The following is a 19,026-nucleotide window of genomic DNA, read 5'->3' as shown; positions in this document are numbered from 1 at the left end:
TTATGTTTCCTTAAGGGCCCCTATTTTTGTGCCTAAGTGTGACTGCATTCTAAGTAATTGCCTCTGGGATTGGGAGAAGGCGAGAGTTTTAGGGAAAATTGTAGAGATGAGGGTGATCTTGTGCGAATCGAGCTTTCTATGATAGAGGAGAATGCTAGGAAGTCCTTGGTTTGGTACATGCTAAAGGAGGGAGGATTCATCTTGTTTATGGAGGCACTAAATGGGTACAATGAGAATTATTCCCTACAATTTGTCAATCCTTGGGAGAATTGAAGAGTCACGATTAATGGTGTCTCATTTCATATCTCAGAGGAAGTCATCTCTCTGGCAACAAGACTTGCTATGAGGGGAAGAAAATGGAAAAAAGTGATAAGGGTGGCTGATGAAGCGAGTTTGAATCGCTTCTTCCTGGAAGGAGAGGAACCTATTCGACACAAAGAAGGGTTTATGAGGGAGAAGCTCCTAGAGCCTTTGAATGAAGTTTGTCTGATGTTGACGAAGTACCTAACTCTTTAGGGGAGGTATGGTGTTTGTTATTACTATCATTTCCCTCTTCTAAACCATTTTCACCACCGTGACTTTATTTCCATTTTGTTCTTTCTGTTACATGATTTAGTTGATACGGTTGCTGGTGTTAAAGAAAAAAATGAGGGAGGTAATTATACCATTTTGCATCAAGGGTTGATGTTCCGTCTCTATCATTTCCACCTTGCTTTGGTCCTCCTTAGGATTGTTGAGATTGATATCCCTACTCCCCCCAACCCCTATCCCCAAAAAATTCCCCTTAGGATCACGGCCCCCAAAGCCCCTACCCCATAGCCTTTGCCTAGTGGGTCCCCTATGCCCCTTGGGTAAAAAAGGGAAGTCTGGAAAAGGTAAAGAGAAGGAACCGGTTGAATCAGAGGATGAGGGGAGAGGTGGTAGGAGGAGGTTGAGGAGGATTGCAAAATCCAATGCTAAAAGGAAGTAGAGATTTGGGGCCTCGTGGGAGGAGGATTCAAATTCAGAGGATATGGGCCACCCTAAACAAAGGATTAAACATAAGGTTTCAAATTTTGGTGGGGGGAATATGGAGGAGGAGGAGGAAGTGGAGGTTTTTGATTATTCAAGGTCTGGCTTAGGAGACGCGATTAAAGGGAGGAAAGAGATGACACATATTTCAGCCAGCATTGGGTTGGGATGTGTGGACCTAATTCATGACTAGTTCCCTGATACTATGGACAGAGTGTCTTCCCCTATTATGATATCCTCTCCTGTAAGGGTTTCTTCCAAAGATAATGTAATACCTAACCCCCTAACTGTGCAAGATGTCACTAAGAAGCAGGTGGATGGCTACCAGGTCACTGAGGATGTCCGGAAGATGGCTGGCAATGAGTTGTGGGAGAGAATCTATGCCATGGAGGAAAGAATGCATCTCTTGACTAAATTTACTGTCAAGGTGACACATGTTGCTGCTACCATGTTACATTTGCTAAAGGACCAGGAGGGTAATCTGACCAACAAGGACTCTAGGATGCTGTTTGACTTCCTTGCGGAAGATTGGGCTAATATCCTCTTGGTGGGGGGGGGGGGGGGGGAGAGGATGCCAAGAAGCCTTAGGGCCCTTTCCTCCCAGTTTCTTTTTTTTCCTGTTGTTTGTTGAACTTTGCTTGGTTTAAGGTGGTAGTGCCTTTGTTTTTATGCTTTCTTAGTTTTATTAGTTCTAGTACAGGCAGTAGTTGTGGAATGCTTATTGATTTTTTTCATTGTGCTTCCAAATAGTGTTTTTGTGTTAAAAGTGGTAGGGGCTAATTTTGGTTGGTGGTAATCTACTGGTGATTCACCAGTTTATCTGTTTTATGGGCCAAACCCCTTGTTTTGGCTGCTTTTTAATTCAAAAACATAATATTTACTAAAATCTTTTACATAGATTAATAAATATTATTTATTTAAATTCAATTTATCGAATATGAAAAAAAATCATTTAAAAAAATCTCATCAAAAAATCTATTATGAAAAATCAATAAGAGAAATATGAAAAAATAGTAGCATCTCTAACAAATATTCTATTGTCTAAATAAATTATACAAACTAAAAAATAATATTTAAAGAACTAAGCTAATATAACTAATAAATTAAAATAACTTAAAAACTAAAATCTAAACCAATTTTAAAAATCAAAAGTTAAATAAATAGAGATCACAACATGAGTTAATTGGAGATCACAAGTAATTAATTTTTAAAATAAAATAGAAAAAGAAATTTTTTGTTGTCACCCTCCCTTTGATTGTCCATTTGTTTTGATACAGATTTAAATTTTTTTATAGGGTTGATAGTCTCAAGCAGTGGTAGGTCCCTGCGAGGTGTATGGATGTAGAATTTGGTCCTTTTGTTGGGTGAAAAAGTTGTGTTGTCTTGTAGCATTTGTTCCTCTTGAGATTTATATAGATACCTTGGTTTCCAAATGATTTGATTGTACCGTTGCATAATTTGTAGGCTGAAAATGATTATGGTCCTATATAAAGAGGTTGCAATGACATAAAATTATATATATTATATATAAATAAATCAAAATATGTATATCAATGAAGATTGAGTATGGGATTGGCTACCTGGAATCTATTGTGGCTTGACACACATAATTTGCTAATGTTACTATAGATTTTATTTTCAGCCTGTCTGAGAACAACAGGTGATTGGATTTCTCTGGCAAAATTGCTGATTGCATGCGTTTGCCATCAGATAAGACAATCTTGTATCATTCACTTTGATCTTCAAGGATAAGAATCCTTTTGAATGATAAGATTTGCAGGATTGGATTTGTAACAAGATCTCCAACATTCATTGATAGAATTGCATTGGTAGTCAATGATGCTTCCATTGTAGGTTCCTAAAAGAAGAAGTTTCAGTTATATACTTTATGTTTAGGTGTGAATGTGTTAATTTATTAACTTGATAAATGTATACATAATATCTAGTTACATATAGTTCAATTTTTTCTTATGCATGTACAAACATATACATATGCATATATCAAAGAATATTGATAAGAGAAATTAACTGCAAAATACAAACTTATAAATACAAGCATATGTTTTTAGATATAAGCAACGTTTTGCATGTGTGAAGTATATTTGTTGAAGGATCATAAATGAATTCTTCTAAATGTAATGCATGATAACTTACTCCACCAATGCTCCTTTCTTGGTTTGAACTTGTTGACCTCATTTCCTTTGACATGGTATCCTGTCAATTTTTGGTATCATTATAATATCCAATACTAATATTCTCCAATATTCTCTAAGAACAACAACACTACAATTTGACCATCCCACTATATTACTAACAACATAGATAACCTTCTAACATCAACAATAATTTAAAATTATAATTTTAAAATAAAAAACCAAACTATACATTCAAAGTTAAAGTACAACTAATGTACCATGCATCAAAATAGAATTTTAGTTTAGTTTAATGATGCCTATAATAATTTTTAAATTCAAAACACCATGCTACATGGACCAATAAACGAACTAGTCCAAGAAGACCTCAAATTTCAAGAAAAATTCAAATATTAGAAACTCCTTGATCGAAATCTTCGAAGGGGCAAGATGTGAGACAGCTTGAATAGACTTGATTGAAATCTTTTGATTTCCACTATGACCATGACCCCTTCCAAAGAAACACAACCCAAAATTAAAACCTTAGGACAAATATTCAACATAATAAAAAATTGGCTAATGTGAAATGGACAACTCATCCCATGATTTCTCCTCTCCACCTCAATCCCAACAAACCAGGAAATTCAAACCCCCTCCCAACCGCTCTCACATTTTTATCAATATTTCCAAAAGCCCCACTCAATTTGCTCAGCCAATTTGACTCCGCTTTACCAACTCCGATAACCACGATAATTTAAAATCTTAAAAAACACCCAACCGTCATAACCAGATTTAACTCCACACTCTGACCACGGTTAAGACATATACGTTGGGAGAGCGGCCGACTCGTTGAATAACGTCCTCGCACGTATAGGGCAATCTGACGGACGTGGTACCCCAGACGGAGAACTAAAGGCGAAGATTCACGGAATTACACAACGTTTTTAACCGCTCTGACAGGTGGTGGGGCCCTATGGCATCTGATGGCTGCGCGGCTGAAATTTAAATGGAATTGAAATTAGGCGAAAAATCCGACGTGACTGGGTAGCTTGAAAGACGAAATCAAAATGGAAAGGGGCTAAAAATGATAGTATATAAGAAGAGTGCGGAGTCTCTCGTAACTAGGATAAATTTGGATTAATTCCATAATAACGTACACGGAAGACCAAATGCAAGTTGATTTGAACAGTCTATTTTATTTTTGTTGTGGATAAAAAATATGGTTTAAAATATTAATCTGGCTTTACCTGGGAAAGGCACAGACAGGCTTAGAAAATACACAGCGTGGGGCGCTTTTGTTATTATTATCATTTGTCTCAGCACGTATTTGTGATTATCCAGCTGTAAGGCAAATGCAGAAGAGGGCTCTGCTGAGGCTTCTGCTTGCGTGACAGTTGATTTTAATGGCCGCTCAGAAGATGTTGTGGTTTCCTCTCTGATGTTGCTTGAGACCGTATGTGCGGATTTCATAGCGCGGGATTGAAAGAGTTAATGGTCGCAGGGGACTGGTGGGAGTGGACGGATTTGGAGTTATGTTCTGAGGTGTGTTGAATATGTTGCGGGGAAGTCCAGGCAGGTTGTTCTGAGGCTGTAATGCTGGAGGAAGGCGCTGTCATGGGAGTGTCTGAGAGGTCCTGGATCCTTGGCTTGGCTCTATTTAAGGTGCGTTTGTTTTGCTTTTGGTTAAAATTGTTTAATTTAGTGAAATAGTTGGAACATTGTGAAGAGCGGCTGTATCTTTGCGGTGTGAGGACCGATTGGGGAATGTTGATCAGTAGCGGGCTGTTTTTTTTGAAACTTAACTGTTTTTGGCCTAGAACCGAAGGTTATTTTTCATCGTAAGGATGTGATAGATATGACCTTTTGTTTAGAATAAGTTTGGATGCAACGGCTCGTTTGAGGATGTTTTAGAAGTTTTGGATCTGTGGCCCTGAAGTTTTCTTCTGTTTAAGGGTTGCTTGATGGATAGATGTAAATTGGAGAAAGCTCTGAAGTTTGTGCGAGAAATGCTTTTGAGTGATTTGTTTCGTGGTTTTGGCTAGTTTGCATTTACGAGGTTAATGATTCGATTCTTTGGCAGAGACTTTTCAAAACTAAGATCAGCTTTACGCAGTTTGGTGTGATAAATGCTCCGTCAGATAAAGTTGGGCTCCATTTTATTCTCAAAGGGCAACGGATGTGGCATTGTTTGTTGTGAGTGTAACTTAGGATTTAGCAGCTCGAATAGAAGACGATGTTGTTGTTTAGGATCCGTGGCAGTAAATTTGATCTATTGCAGATCTACTTTGCTGAAACCTGTCAATCAAAAGAAGCTTTATGCCGTTGAGCACGAGAAACGCTCTGCTGGTTAAAGCTAACGGCTATTCTACATTTAAAGTGTAAAGATATAACTGTCTTTCACTGTTAGAGGAAATTAGGATCAACTGCTCCTCATTTTGTATTTGAAGTCTGGATTCTTCACGCCTCATTAACTTCCACGTATTACGATTTCTGGATAAGTACGGACATGAATTTGCACGGGCGAGTTTTTTTTTTTTTTTCCAAGGAAGAGAGTTTTGCGGCTTATGCGACTCATAAGGGTTTCATATATGTTATCGTTTTATTTGTTAACTGGCACTTAGGTGTCGTCTGTTTTGCAACGGGTGATGTGAAGTAAATTATCACACGATAATAATTACAGATACGTTTTAGTGTAAGTTGGATTTTTGGATCTCTTTACTGCGAGCAGCTCTAACATTTAGCCGATTTAATTCTCCGCAGAATATCCAATGTAAACGTAATTGCTATCGGTTTCTATTTCTGGTCTTCTGCCAAGTGGCCTTTATTTTGCAGAAGAGATACTCGCGCTCAACTACGAGTACATTTAAATTGAAATTGCTAATCCAGTTACAAGTCAACTAAGAACGGGTCTTCATTTGTCTCTCGATTACAAGTAGGTCAGAGTCAATGCAAGATTGTTTTGTGTGAATTAAAAGGGCCAGTTAAATTCGCTGATATAATGATATCAGCCAGTTAAGTAAATGTGCATGTACACACAGATTAATTCACACGCAAGCATCACTTATCTAGATGAAAAAAAGCACAATCAATATTTTTAAAAAGCATCACTTATCTAAGACGAAAATGGCAAAAGATATTTTTGAAAACGAGAGTGCCGCTGCTGATTCTGCTGAATGCCGCAAAGCCCAACCCTAAATAGACAATAGGATTGGGCCCTTGTGGACATGTTGAAGCATAATTAATTTTGGCTTCGTTAAATTGCCAAAAAGCATAGACATTTGCACATAGCAATGATATGCATACACTGATGATGGCAACTCAGTTAACCTAGTTTTTCTTCTATGGGAGCTACAAAGGCTTCGAGAGAGACACTTGAGATGCAGGGGGAGCCTCTGGATGTATAAGTATGAAGCAACAGGTCCCATAAAATGAGGAAAAAAGTTCAAACCTTCTCCTGCAAAGCAGAAGTCCCTACGTTTTACTTCTTAGGTTTTCAGCCCCAGACGGTGGGTGGGAGTCTCCCACATCAGTTTAGGTGATTTTTATCCCTATGCATCATTAGGCATTTTACCGTTTCAGGTAAATTTTTGCAGGGAAGTCTTTTCTCTTATGAATTTGTACTGTTGGGATGCAGTATTGCAGGTTTAAAATAAATCACAGTCCCACCAGCTTCCTTAAAAATCTGAGCTAAAACTATAACAATTTAAAATTCACAGGACCCCTTAATTGTTGAAAGCTTCTAATTTTTCTCATTAGCATCTTCTGAGAAGTTTTAGGTGTCCCCTGCAACGGGACCATTGTCTTTGTGGGGAATGTAGGGTGCGGTACCATGGACAGGGGCTTCCTAAAAGATTTCAGTGGACACTGCTGGGATTTTCTAGGAATATTTCTAAGTGGCTGTCTGATAAATTTTATTATTTTACATATTCAATTCAACAAAGTAAATAAATATAAAATAATAAAATGAATAATTGGTAGGAATTTAAAAACTTGTGATGATTGACAAGTGGCAGGAAAAAAGCTGTACGTGGGGAGGGGGGAATACTTTTTAGTCCCACCTCAAATGCACACACTCAAATTTTCAAACTGTAATGGAGCTGCTATTATTGAGGGAAACATCCTAATTAATCCTGGAGCATTTTGTTTTCCACTTCATAGGGACCCCCTGCTCCTTCAAAATAGATCTCGAAGACTTTGCAATATCTCCCTTAATAACTCTTCCTTAGAAATAGAAAGAGGGATTCTCAGAAAATTATCAGTCTTCATCATGTCCCAACTTGGTAATTGATGAGGATGCATATCTTTCAGTGGTGGGGTTATTTTATGCACTCAAGCAAAATGAAACTAAGTCCTAATATTTTTGACAAGTGAGGGGAATGCTCATTCTTGTCCGGAATCCTTTCACTTAAAACTTCTTGGCCAAAAGTCTTCATCAATTAATTTTGCTATGGTGGATCTTTATCTAGCATAATCCAAAATTGTCTGCTTTTCTATTTGCACATAAGAATACATATGTTATGGTTGCAGGGAAATGTTGCAACTTTAAGTTTGACACCCAAGTTTTTTGTCTGCATGGTAGTGAGATGCAATAATGATGGGCAAACTGAGGGAGTTCTTGTCCTTGTCCTAGAATCTTTTCACTTAACTTCTTTGCCATAATTTTTCATCAATCAATTTTGATATGTGGGATCTTTGTTGAACGCACATAAATTGTGCTAATTGAATTTAGTAGTCTAAAATCACGATGCAGGAAATTGTTGTAACCTTAGGATTGATGGAAAGACTTCTGTCTTCATCCTACTGAGATGCCCTGGATGATGATGGGCAATAGCCACGATTCCCGTTGTGCATCATATTCTGTCTTGAGTTGGGCATTGATCATATGTCAATTATTTATTTTACATCAAAGAAATTAATTTGCTAGGAGACACTCATTGATTTTGATATGGCAAATCCTTCTTGAAATTGTGTAGAAATTGCGCATCGGAGTTGAGTAATAATCCAACAGCATCTTTATTTTGCCAAATCCATATTAGAATACATTAGGTTAAGCTTAGGTCTGGTGGCAGTGCTCTTGTTTGTGTGCAATTTTAAGTTGGATGCATTGCATCATGGTAAGAGTTAGCCAGGATTGGTCTTGTGCTTAATAGTATGTATTTGGCCAGGCAATGATAATTTGTCAATCACTTGCTTTGCTTTATAAACTGTATAGGAGTTGTTATTAATCATTTTAATTTAGAAAAAGATGAAAGACATCTTTCTGCTGGTAAATATTGATCCTCTCTCTCTTGTTGTCAAGTAGCAGTTAATGCCTCTTTACTTGGGAAGTTGTTATCTTGGGCTTCATATATTGTGTCTCAAGGCCCTTTCTTCTGCGTGTCAACCTATTTTACCCCGAGTTTCTGGGATGAGGGGACAGGTTTCTGAGACATTTAATCTAGGGTAGGGGATGGCTATATATATATATATATATATAAGTATGGAAATCTGAAATTTCAAATGTATTCATGAATTATATAACATTGTATCATTCATCACAGCAACATAATAACATATATTAATCTCAGATCTGTAATCATTAATTGAATCATCATGATTATAACATTAAATGAACCAAACGAGAGTTCAAATTTCAATTCCATACATTCATAGATATAAGTCATTGAAACAACCAAAGACCGGCGGACAGCAGCAACACCTAAGTCTATCTCAATATGTTCACAACTTCACATTGTATTTTCTAAGACATACTTGGGCATATCTCTGATTAAAATGTTAAAAGTTTATTTTTTTGGTAGAGCAATATTTAGCGTGTATACCAGGAAATCTACTAAGTTTTCTATCTCTGAAAATTTGATTAATGAAAAGAGGGCTTGCTGTGCTAGAAATGGCTTTTCAGAACATACTCAGGCTAGTATATATGCAACCCTGCAAAGTGCAAACACAACAATGAAATACCGACTCACAAGACAACGGACCAGGTCTATAGAGAAGAATTAAATTTTCACTAGACAATGAAATAATAGAATGCTGCCTTAGGCTTCGTTTAGTGAAGGCAAACAACAACATAAACACATATTATAATAATATTTAAACCTTTTAAACTTGTGTGGAGATCCATGCATGATATAAAAAATTTGCAAATATTTATAAATTTATCTTTTTTTGCCTACTGCTGTCAGAAACAGCTGACAGTCCACAAGACAGCTGGGGACGTTTTTGGCCGTCCCCAGCTGTCCCGGGGACCAGGTCTATATAGAAGAATAAAATTTTCACTAGACAATGAAATTATAGAATGCCTTAGGCTTCATTTAGTGAAGGCAAACAACATGAATGCATATTTTAATAATATATAAACCTTTTAAAGTTGTGTTGAGGTCCATGCATGACATAAAAAAATTGCAAATATTTATAAATTATCTTTTTTTTGCCTACTGCTGTCAGAAACGGTTGACAGTCCAGAAGACAGCTGGGGATGTTTTTGGCTGTCCCCAGCTGTCTTGGGGACCAGGTCTATAGAGAAGAATTAAATTTTCACTAGACAATGAAATAATAGAATGCCTTAGGCATTTAGTGAAGGCAAACAACAACATGAACGCATATTTTAACAATATTTAAACATTTTAAAGTTGTGTTGAGGTCCATGCATGATATAAATTTTTTGCAAATATTTATAAATTTATCTTTTTTTGCCTACTGCTGTCAGAAACGGTTGACAGTCCACAAGACGGCTGGGGATGTTTTTGGCCGTCCCCAGCTGTCCCGGGGACTACCAATGGTTTCCAAAAATTATGTTGACCGTTTCTAATTTTTTTGCATGATTGGGGACGGCTTGGAAACATTTCCAGCTGTCCCCAAGTCCCCAAAATGGTTTCCATTTCTGGTACCCTGGACATTTAGAGTGGAAACGCATTTCCGGGAGACACTGTTGTCAACTGAATGAATATTAAAGAATCTTCATTGATCACTTTCCTCTATTCAAATGCTCATTGGATACCTTTCCATTGCAGACAATATAGGTAGGTCACTTGGGACCCTCTATACTGAGTATTTCGTACAGTTTATCCAAGACAATATTGTTGAACCTGCCTTATCATTGGTCACATGGCTGAATGATTGTAGTGGTCAGTCAAGATGTAGTTCCCACTAGTTGCTGTTCTTTCAGGCCATATATTCCGCTTGACTATGGAATCTTGTTGCTTATATTATTTTAGGAAGTAGATAATGATGCAGTTTCAGATGATCTGTTTCTTTGAAGTTCAGTTATCTTGACTGCAAATCTTTGACCCTTTTCCTTCAAGTTCAGAAGATTGACTTATAGGTGTACGACAATGTAGGGAACTGCTGATGCTACCAAGCTGATTAGCCACTTCCTCTCTTTTGCACACTGGATGTTGTGGATCCCCTTGCACTTTGTGTTGTGAGACTTTTGATTTTCCTTGTTTGAAGCTGTAGGCATTTGGATTTGGTATTCACCGCATTTTTGGAGACACACCATCCTTGGGTGTCAGGATAAATTCTTTGGGAAATATCATGGATCTTGTAGAATCGTCCAACCTTCTTCCTTTGAACTTTATCAGATTGTGCAGGTCTTTTGGTAGTCAATGATGATACTGTTCCTTATTTTGCTTCAGGAGCTGATGCTAATGGGTGACAATACAGTCCCAGTCCTCAGCTTTGCTCTTCATCTGCATTTTGTTTCTTTGAATGGATTTACCTTTTAAATTACTCTTTGTATTGCACGCGTGTACTTAGTGCATGCCAGCTTTCTTAATGTATGCCAGCTTTAGGTATATCTGGGATCTTTATTTTGTCATAATACCTTTCTGTTAGTGGAAATTTATTTATAACTATAAGTCCTACTGACCTACTTTGATCACCCGTAAACATTATAATTTCTTTCTTTCTTACTAAAGGAAAATGCTAGACATGTTTATCAAAGACTAAGTTTTGAGGGTCTTGGGTATTATTTTTTAATGTTTCTTTCCTGTTTGCATGCTTCAATGAGCTTAGGTACAATTTTTTTTGTTTTTTCTGAAGTTGCATTCAGTTACATCAGATTAAAACAATCGATGGCTTCTTATCACCCACAAGATTGCTAGTAATTTTGATTTTGAGTATGATCTAGTTTCCAAAGCTTTAGTCCTGTTCTTTCTTCTTGATTTGTTTAAGGCAGAAGTACTGATGTCAGACTGTGCACTTTATAGGAAAAATAGTGTATATGAGAAACTTAGTATAAATTGTGATATTGCTATCAAGATTTAACTGTGTGATTTTGAGTCAAATTCATTGACCCACGTTTCATGAGTAGTGATTCAACAGGAATCCATCTCTCGTGAGAATATATGGAACACTTAACACTCATTGGATCTAGGTGATGCTCACAGGGGTGAAGCACCGGGACTTTCCGGGAGGTCACCCATCCCAGTATTTCTCCAGCCTGAGCGCGCTTAACTACGGAGTTTTCTACATGGTTAAACCCAAAGCTTGCAACACCATTTGCAAAACCTTCACCAAGTGTTGTGCCTTATGAACCATTCATTAGAAAGCCCCTTAAGCTCATCAATTGATAAGTAGGAGATAATTTCCACAGCAAGTCAAATTGTGATATTGCTATCAGGATTTAACTGTGTGATTTTGAGTCAAACTCATTGACCCATGTTTCATGAGTAGTGATTCAACATGAATTCATCTCTCATGAGAATAAATGGAACACTTAACACTCATTGGATCTAGGTGATGCTCACAGGTCAATGAGTTTGACTCAAAATCACACAGTTAAATCCTGATAGCAATATCACAATCTGACTTGCTGTGGAAATTATCTCCTACTTATCAATTGATGAGCTTAAGGGGCTTTCTAATGAATGGTTCATAAGGCACAACACTTGGTGAAGGTTTTGCAAATGGGGTTGCAAGCTTTGGGTTTAACCATGGAGGAAACTCCGTAGTTAAGCGCGCTCAGGCTGGAGTAGTATTGGGATGGGTGACCTCCCGGGAAGTCCCGGTGCTTCACCCCTGTGAGCATCACCTAGATCCAATGAGTGTTAAGTGTTCCATTTATTCTCATGAGAGATGGATTCGTGTGGAACCACTACTCACGAAACATGGGTCAATGAGTTTGACTCAAAATTACACAGTTAAATCCTGATAGCAATATCACAATTTGACTTGCTGTGGAAATTATCTCCTACTTATCAACTTAGTATAAAACTTTGCACAGCCACTGTAATTTTATTTACAATCTCAATAGTGCTTAGATAAACTTGTATTCACATATCCAAGTTGAAGTGTGTTAACTTTTCTTTTTGATTATGTGAAACTCCTTTTGGATTCTTGTATTATTGACCTTTTGCTTTGTATTATCTTCAGATCTTATTGCTACTGCTCTTGATAGGAACAGTTGGCTGTGAAGCAGAAGGAGTCGGACCCTCCTGGCAAGTTTCTAGAACTGTTACTGAGACTGCCGAGTCACACTCATGTATTCATGATGACATATTAGAACAGCGCCGTCGTTTGGGACGAAAAGAATATTCTGTGACACCACAAAACTATCAGGATGGATTTGTTTTTCCAGAACATCATAGGAAAGGTAGAAGCTTGCTGACCACTTCCAACCAGGATTCTCAATTGGATAATGATAAAAGGCAGCCGATCAGAATATTTTTGAACTATGATGCAGTAGGTCACTCTCCAGACAGAGATTGTCGGAATGTCGGAGATGTTGTTAAGGTGAGCATGCCTTTTTAAGGGCATTATGTAATCTTAGGCTGTGAAATGCTATGTAATCACTAATTTTCCAAAGCACTCTGTTTTCAGTTAGGCGAACCTCCGGCAAGTCTTAATCCTGGTGTACCTGCCTGCAATTCACATGCTGAGCCTCCAGTTTTTGGCGACTGCTGGTACAACTGCACTGCTGAAGATATATCTGGAGAGGACAAGAAGAAGCGGCTTCGTAAGGTGATATACTCACCAAACTTTCTCTTTATTCTTTTATTAGGCACAACAGATTTTGCAATAGTTGTCACTAGCACTGAGAGTAGTCATGTGATATTCCAAATGATCCATTTATGGGGACTGAACACATGACAAGCTTGGCTTAGGTGTTTTCCTGATTTATGGTTATGGCCTTCAAAACAGTGCATCCTAGAAAAATGTACTTTAGTAAATGTTAAAAGGAATAATAGAAAATCAAAGTACAGGACATGGATAGTTGAGACTTGAGAGAATCATGATATATTGATATGATAGTCTCTGTTCTTGTCTTTGAAAATTGCTTCTCCATTGCTTTCAAAGTGCTCATAAAATCCATCCTGGAGACTTCACTTCCTATTCACTTTTGTCTGATTTGCTTGGTTTTCTCCCAGGAGGGTCTATATTCTCATGTCACTGATACCTGCGGGTGGCCATTTTCTGGATTCAGATGACAATTTGTTTCATTTCTAATTGGTTTTATGCAGTTGTGGAATTCTGTTCTATTTAAAAGAACCCTTTTAAAGACGACTTCTTATTTTCTCAAGAAGAAACCCTTTGGTCATTTGCGAGTGCAGATAGAAGTTACAAATTGTCATCACCCCATATAAATTTTTAACTTTGATAGTGCCACTTCAATATGCAAAATTACTGTCTAGTAACAGTAGGTTTTTGGATAATCAGTTTTATTGATTCCATGTTTTCAAAGTTGATCTTGGTTGGTAATAGGTAAAATAATAATGGTGGTAGTATTGATTCACATCTTCTTAAAATTATTTCAGACTTTTCCTACTTGTAATTTGCAGTTTCTAGATTAACACATATATGCCTATAGGCCATACAGATATTTATAAATCTATCTGTTTGTCATTAAAAATCAGTGTCTTTTTATTTTGATTTGTTTGATCTTAGAAACTATTAATAAGAATGTTTTAGTTTGATTGCTAATACCCTTTTTTAGAGTTTGTTGGATAGGCTCTTGGTGAGACAGCGGCTTGGTTCAAAAGAACTTTGGCCATTGAACCCGTTAAAGGACATCTGCGTTTGAGTGGTTATTCAGCATGTGGTCAAGATGGTGGAGTGCAATTACCCCGTCAATATGTTGATGGTGAGATCACAATGTTTTTACTCCAATCCTTTGATTTCATATAATCTATTTTAAGTATAAAGTGTTTGCCAGAAATGTTTGTTGAATGTCAAAGATCAGTCTTACTTCTGATACTTTTATTGGAGATCTTAAATGTTTAAATGACTTTGTTTTCTTGTCTCTTTACTTTCTCTTCCCTTAATCTAATCTGTACAAGTTTGGTTTAAACAGTTTGCAAACTATGTGCTAATATGAATAATGTATTCTAGTGTGGTCTGTAAGTGATTATATTGGAATAATCTTATTAGTAAAACCATAGTTTTTGTTCATTAAAAGAAGTGCCTCTTGAATTACAACAAAGAGTGTGATAGTCGCAACAATATAACAGAGTTACAGAGTCAGATTATTGTTTCCTCCTAGTTTGTGTTTCCTGCACGAATTACATTTTTCTTCATGAAACACATGCACCTCGTGTTACCACATCAAAGTTGTTGCTAATTACAATCATAGAGGCCCTATAAAGGCCAGGAAGACTAACTTTCTAATGCTAGAGCCTTTGCATTATTACATTCTTTCGGAACAATTTTAAGCAGTTTTTGACATTCTAACTTAGTTCCCTCCGGAAAACAGAAAGTTGTATCAATTGCAGGTCAGTATCTTTTCCTAGGAAACCAGTTCTGACACCCTCTCTTATATAGGAAACCATCTGACACCCTTTTTAATACAAAAAACCATCCGACTCTTGTAAAGAAAGTCTTTTTTAGTTGTCATCATGGTTTCTGACTTTTGTTGTCTGATAATCATATGCCCTTGATGCCAGGAGATTTTTACTTATTGTTTCTTGTAGAACCAAATAGATATTTATTTTTTCTTCTTCTAAAGAATATTTCTCTTGCTTCAAAAGTATTTTTGAGTAAAAGAAGATGAAATGATAAACTGAATGTAGTGCTCACAAATCTTGATTTTTCTCAATCATCTTCCAAACAGAATTTCAATCTCTGTTTGGCAGACTTCATGTTCCTCTTTGATCCATAAACTTTGGGTCCAAGCTGTCTATTCTTTCTGGTTATTGAGTCTTAGAGTATGAAGCATTACAATGCTTCAGTAAGGTTTCCTCTGTTTAACGAATAGCATAATGGATATGAATGCCCAATGAATAGCAATAGAATAGTAAGAGAGTTGTGAATCACCACTATTTTCCACTTAAATTCTCATCCAACTACATGTGGGGTAGATTCTAGTCAGATTGAGAACTATTTTGTGGAAGAGGGTAAAGGAGGAGCAAAATGCTTAGTCTATACCCAGGAAATGAAATAAAGCCTGGGAACAAGTTTGGTGAGAGGGGCTAGTAATAAATCTCTGCTTCTTCTTCTAATGTCCCCCATTAGGACTTTACTTGGTCTGCCTAAAAATAGCCAACTAGGGTTTGAATTGCACTTAGGAATGGCAATTGATAATGCTCCCTGCTAGGAGGCTATCAATTCCTAATGATTAGCATACATCACCATCCATTTAAATCTGATTAAATTTAGAAACATTCACTGATTCATAGTACACACTTAACCTCTAATTCCTTACTTCTCTCTTAATCAATAACCTTTAGAAGGATTGGAATTTAATTGTCACAATTAGGCTCCCTCAAGTATTAGAAAACACTATCATATGTATCTCAGGACGTCTCCCTCAAGGTTTGTGATATATGTCCTTACACCTTCTTGGGACTTTCCTCATACATTGCAAGGTTTTTCTCTCCCTGACAAGACCAACCCATCCTCCTAATGGTATTAGTGAGTGATTAAAGAATAGGCTATATGTGTCTTATACACACACACACACATACATAAAATATAACATAACTGATATATAACTCTGATTTCTTTATTATTAACAGATATATAATACATACATTAGACCATGTAATGGTTCTTCATTCCTAATAGGATTCAGATATAATATTTTGTAATCAGTATTAACTCATTGATGCTTGCCAGCAATATATTTGATTAATTTCCTTTTTTGTCTCTTCCTTGTGAAGAGTACGAAATATATTTATTTCTCATAACCTCTAATTCCTTACTTCTCTCTTAATCAATAACCTTTAGAAGGATTGGAATTTAATTGTCACAATTAGGCTCCCTCAAGTATTAGAAAACACTATCATATGTATCTCAGGACGTCTCCCTCAAGGTTTGTGATATATGTCCTTACACCTTCTTGGGACTTTCCTCATACATTGCAAGGTTTTTCTCTCCCTGACAAGACCAACCCATCCTCCTAATGGTATTAGTGAGTGATTAAAGAATAGGCTATATGTGTCTTATACACACACACACACATACATAAAATATAACATAACTGATATATAACTCTGATTTCTTTATTATTAACAGATATATAATATATACATTAGACCATGTAATGGTTCTTCATTCCTAATAGGATTCAGATATAATATTTTGTAATCAGTATTAACTCATTGATGCTTGCCAGCAATATATTTGATTAATTTCCTTTTTTGTCTCTTCCTTGTGAAGAGTACGAAATATATTTATTTCTCATTCCTTCCCATCATCCTTATTTGACTAAAGTTGATCTCCTTGTACATCTCTCTTCCCAATGGTCATATCTTTTAGAGTAACCTTTTCTTGAGGAAACACCTATTTCTTCTACTATGCAGGTATGCTATATTATACCTTCAACCATTCATAAGACAATCATTGGAAGGACAAATTAGACAAACAATTGACCTAAAACCCAAGATGGGAGACATTAAATTTATTTTGATCGATGAAGATAGTGTGATCTATCAGGAAATGGAACCTTGCCTTTGGAAACATCTATAAATATTGAAAAATCAAATATGCGCATGATTTCTGGGTGTTTAAGACCTTAATAACCCAAAACCTTCTTTGCTCTTTTCTTTCATCCTATGAAAGACTCTGTTTTATGGTACACTTGTACAATTGATAGCGATAGTTCTAGATACAAATGAATACAGCATATAATGGTCCAAATGTTGAACACACTATTCCCAGTCATACATGTCAAGGGTGTCTTCCAAGTAGCAAAAGGTGGTGGATATACAGTAATGTCTGCAGGATAAACACACCTTTTTCTGGAGATGGTTTATGTTCAATCTACTTCCAATACAGTAATATATAACACTGAAAAGCTTTGTTTAATAGGATCCTATTGAACTGAGCTGAAATCACCATAAATAAGTGGAAACTAAGAACATTAAAGAAACTTAAGAAGGCTGTAATATCTGATCAATAACATCTTATATGACTTCATTTGTTCAGTGAATTGCATCTAACACACAAAAAAGATAAGACAGCGAGACTGAAGCTCACTCATTTAAGTTTCAACAATCTAATAAAAATAAAATACTCAATTTCACTTCCTTTAAGCGTAGGCTCAGCACATTCTTTCATCTTCTAGATTATGAATTACCTTTGACAAGTTGGATGATGGGCTGAAATATTGTTTTGGTGGTTAAGAGTTTCAACATTCATGAATCGCAACCAATGGGTATGTCGGCTTTGGGAATTCTTCTGGTTATTCGAGGACAGTAAATGCCTTCCTTTAGCATCCTGTAAGGTCCAATTATAAGAATGGTAAATTAAGTTCTAACATGAAGTTGCCTCTGCAGAGGGTATTGCGGGTGCGGATTTGGTACTTTTGGTAACTACAAGACCAACTACCGGAAATACATTAGCATGGGCAGTGGCATGTGAACGTGACCAATGGGGCCGTGCTATTGCAGGTAACTTAGTTATCCATTTACTGCAAGACATTGTTAGTGCTTTCCTTTTCACATTAGACACTTGTTTAAAGTATTTATAATCTGACAAGGAGGATTAACATTTGGATATTAAATCATCTGTTCAGGTCATGTAAATGTAGCACCTCGACACCTCACTGCCCAGTCAGAAACTTTACTTTCAGCAACATTAATACATGAGGTTTGCTACTTGTATTCATATAAGAATAGTTTTATTTCTATTAGTTTAAATTATGTGAACCATTGGTTTGCTACATATGCAATTCAAAGCTAATTTCAATTTGTATTATGATGCATGAGATCATGTCTATTAACATGATCAGATCTATTGTTTTGTTCCAGGTAATGCATGTACTGGGGTTTGATCCTCATGCATTTACACATTTTCGAGATGAACGAAGACAAAGGCGGAGTCAGGTATATATATTCTTTGACATGCTTACAATCATCAAAATTCTTGTGTTCTTGTTCCCATGAAAAACATGCACGATTTATATAACAGTTTGACTTAAGATTCAATAATGTGTAAAATCACAGTATTTGGCAAATGGACAGCTGTATTGTGCGCCTTGCTTATCAGCTCCTAAATGTTTTTTAAAGACATCCAACCCGCTCAGAATATTATCAGCTCCTTGCTTATCTAGTAACTTTACATTCAGGAGCCATAATGTTTAAACGCTCCTGAATGTAAAGTTACTGGATTCAAATTGAAGTTCTTAGTTCTCTCTTTATTTGTATTATCCAAAGGAAAACAAATGTAAGGCACCAGTCTATGGGTTAACCACTTAAGGTTGACCACCTTTTGTTTGACTATGGGTTAACCACTTAAGGTTGACCACCTTTTGTTTTATTCTTTTTAATTGGTTATTTTAATAGACTAGGGCCATACTCTCCTAGTACTTATCTTTCATATATGTATGTACTCATTTGTTTATGTTTATCTACATTTTATTTATGTTGCACATTAGTTGTCAAATTTTGCAATACGAAGACAAAATGTCAAACTATCACAAAACTGCTGTCAAGTTTTCAAGATAAGA

The 19,026-nt window shown here is 36.4% G+C and overlaps 1 protein-coding gene and 1 long non-coding RNA gene across 6 annotated transcripts in view; one reads left to right on the top strand and one right to left on the bottom strand.

Moving 5' to 3' along the window:
* Positions 1 to 19,026, bottom strand: part of LOC149563960 (uncharacterized) — a 77,028-nt gene that overhangs the window by 43,236 nt on the left and 14,766 nt on the right. For all 4 annotated transcript variants that reach the window (XR_016364133.1, XR_016364131.1, XR_016364134.1 and 1 more), the window contains exon 2: positions 3,166 to 3,225. This is a non-coding gene — a long non-coding RNA (uncharacterized LOC149563960). The remainder of the gene's footprint in view (positions 1 to 3,165; positions 3,226 to 19,026) is intronic.
* LOC149563961 (uncharacterized) overlaps positions 4,265 to 19,026 on the top strand; it is a 29,272-nt gene continuing 14,510 nt past the window's right edge. Inside the window, exons 1-7 of one of the 2 annotated variants that reach the window (XR_016364130.1) lie at positions 4,265 to 4,805; positions 12,516 to 12,875; positions 12,963 to 13,103; positions 14,091 to 14,223; positions 17,855 to 17,968; positions 18,094 to 18,167; positions 18,329 to 18,403. Coding sequence is in view for 1 of the 2 variants with exons in the window: in XM_089827064.1 (XP_089683190.1) it covers positions 4,737 to 4,805; positions 12,516 to 12,875; positions 12,963 to 13,103; positions 14,091 to 14,223; positions 17,855 to 17,968; positions 18,094 to 18,167; positions 18,329 to 18,403 (966 nt within the window). In the remaining variant the exon portion in view is untranslated. The remainder of the gene's footprint in view (positions 4,806 to 12,515; positions 12,876 to 12,962; positions 13,104 to 14,090; positions 14,224 to 17,854; positions 17,969 to 18,093; positions 18,168 to 18,328; positions 18,404 to 19,026) is intronic. The other variant, XM_089827064.1, reaches the window with a different exon arrangement.

This window comes from Cupressus sempervirens, chromosome 4, assembly GCF_028749045.1.
Source record: "Cupressus sempervirens isolate cs-2001-9-10 chromosome 4, ASM2874904v1, whole genome shotgun sequence".
In the NCBI taxonomy this organism is placed as follows: domain Eukaryota; kingdom Viridiplantae; phylum Streptophyta; class Pinopsida; order Cupressales; family Cupressaceae; genus Cupressus; species Cupressus sempervirens.
The sequence above is the reverse complement of the archived record's forward strand: the minus strand, read 5'-3'. Positions and strand labels throughout refer to the sequence as shown.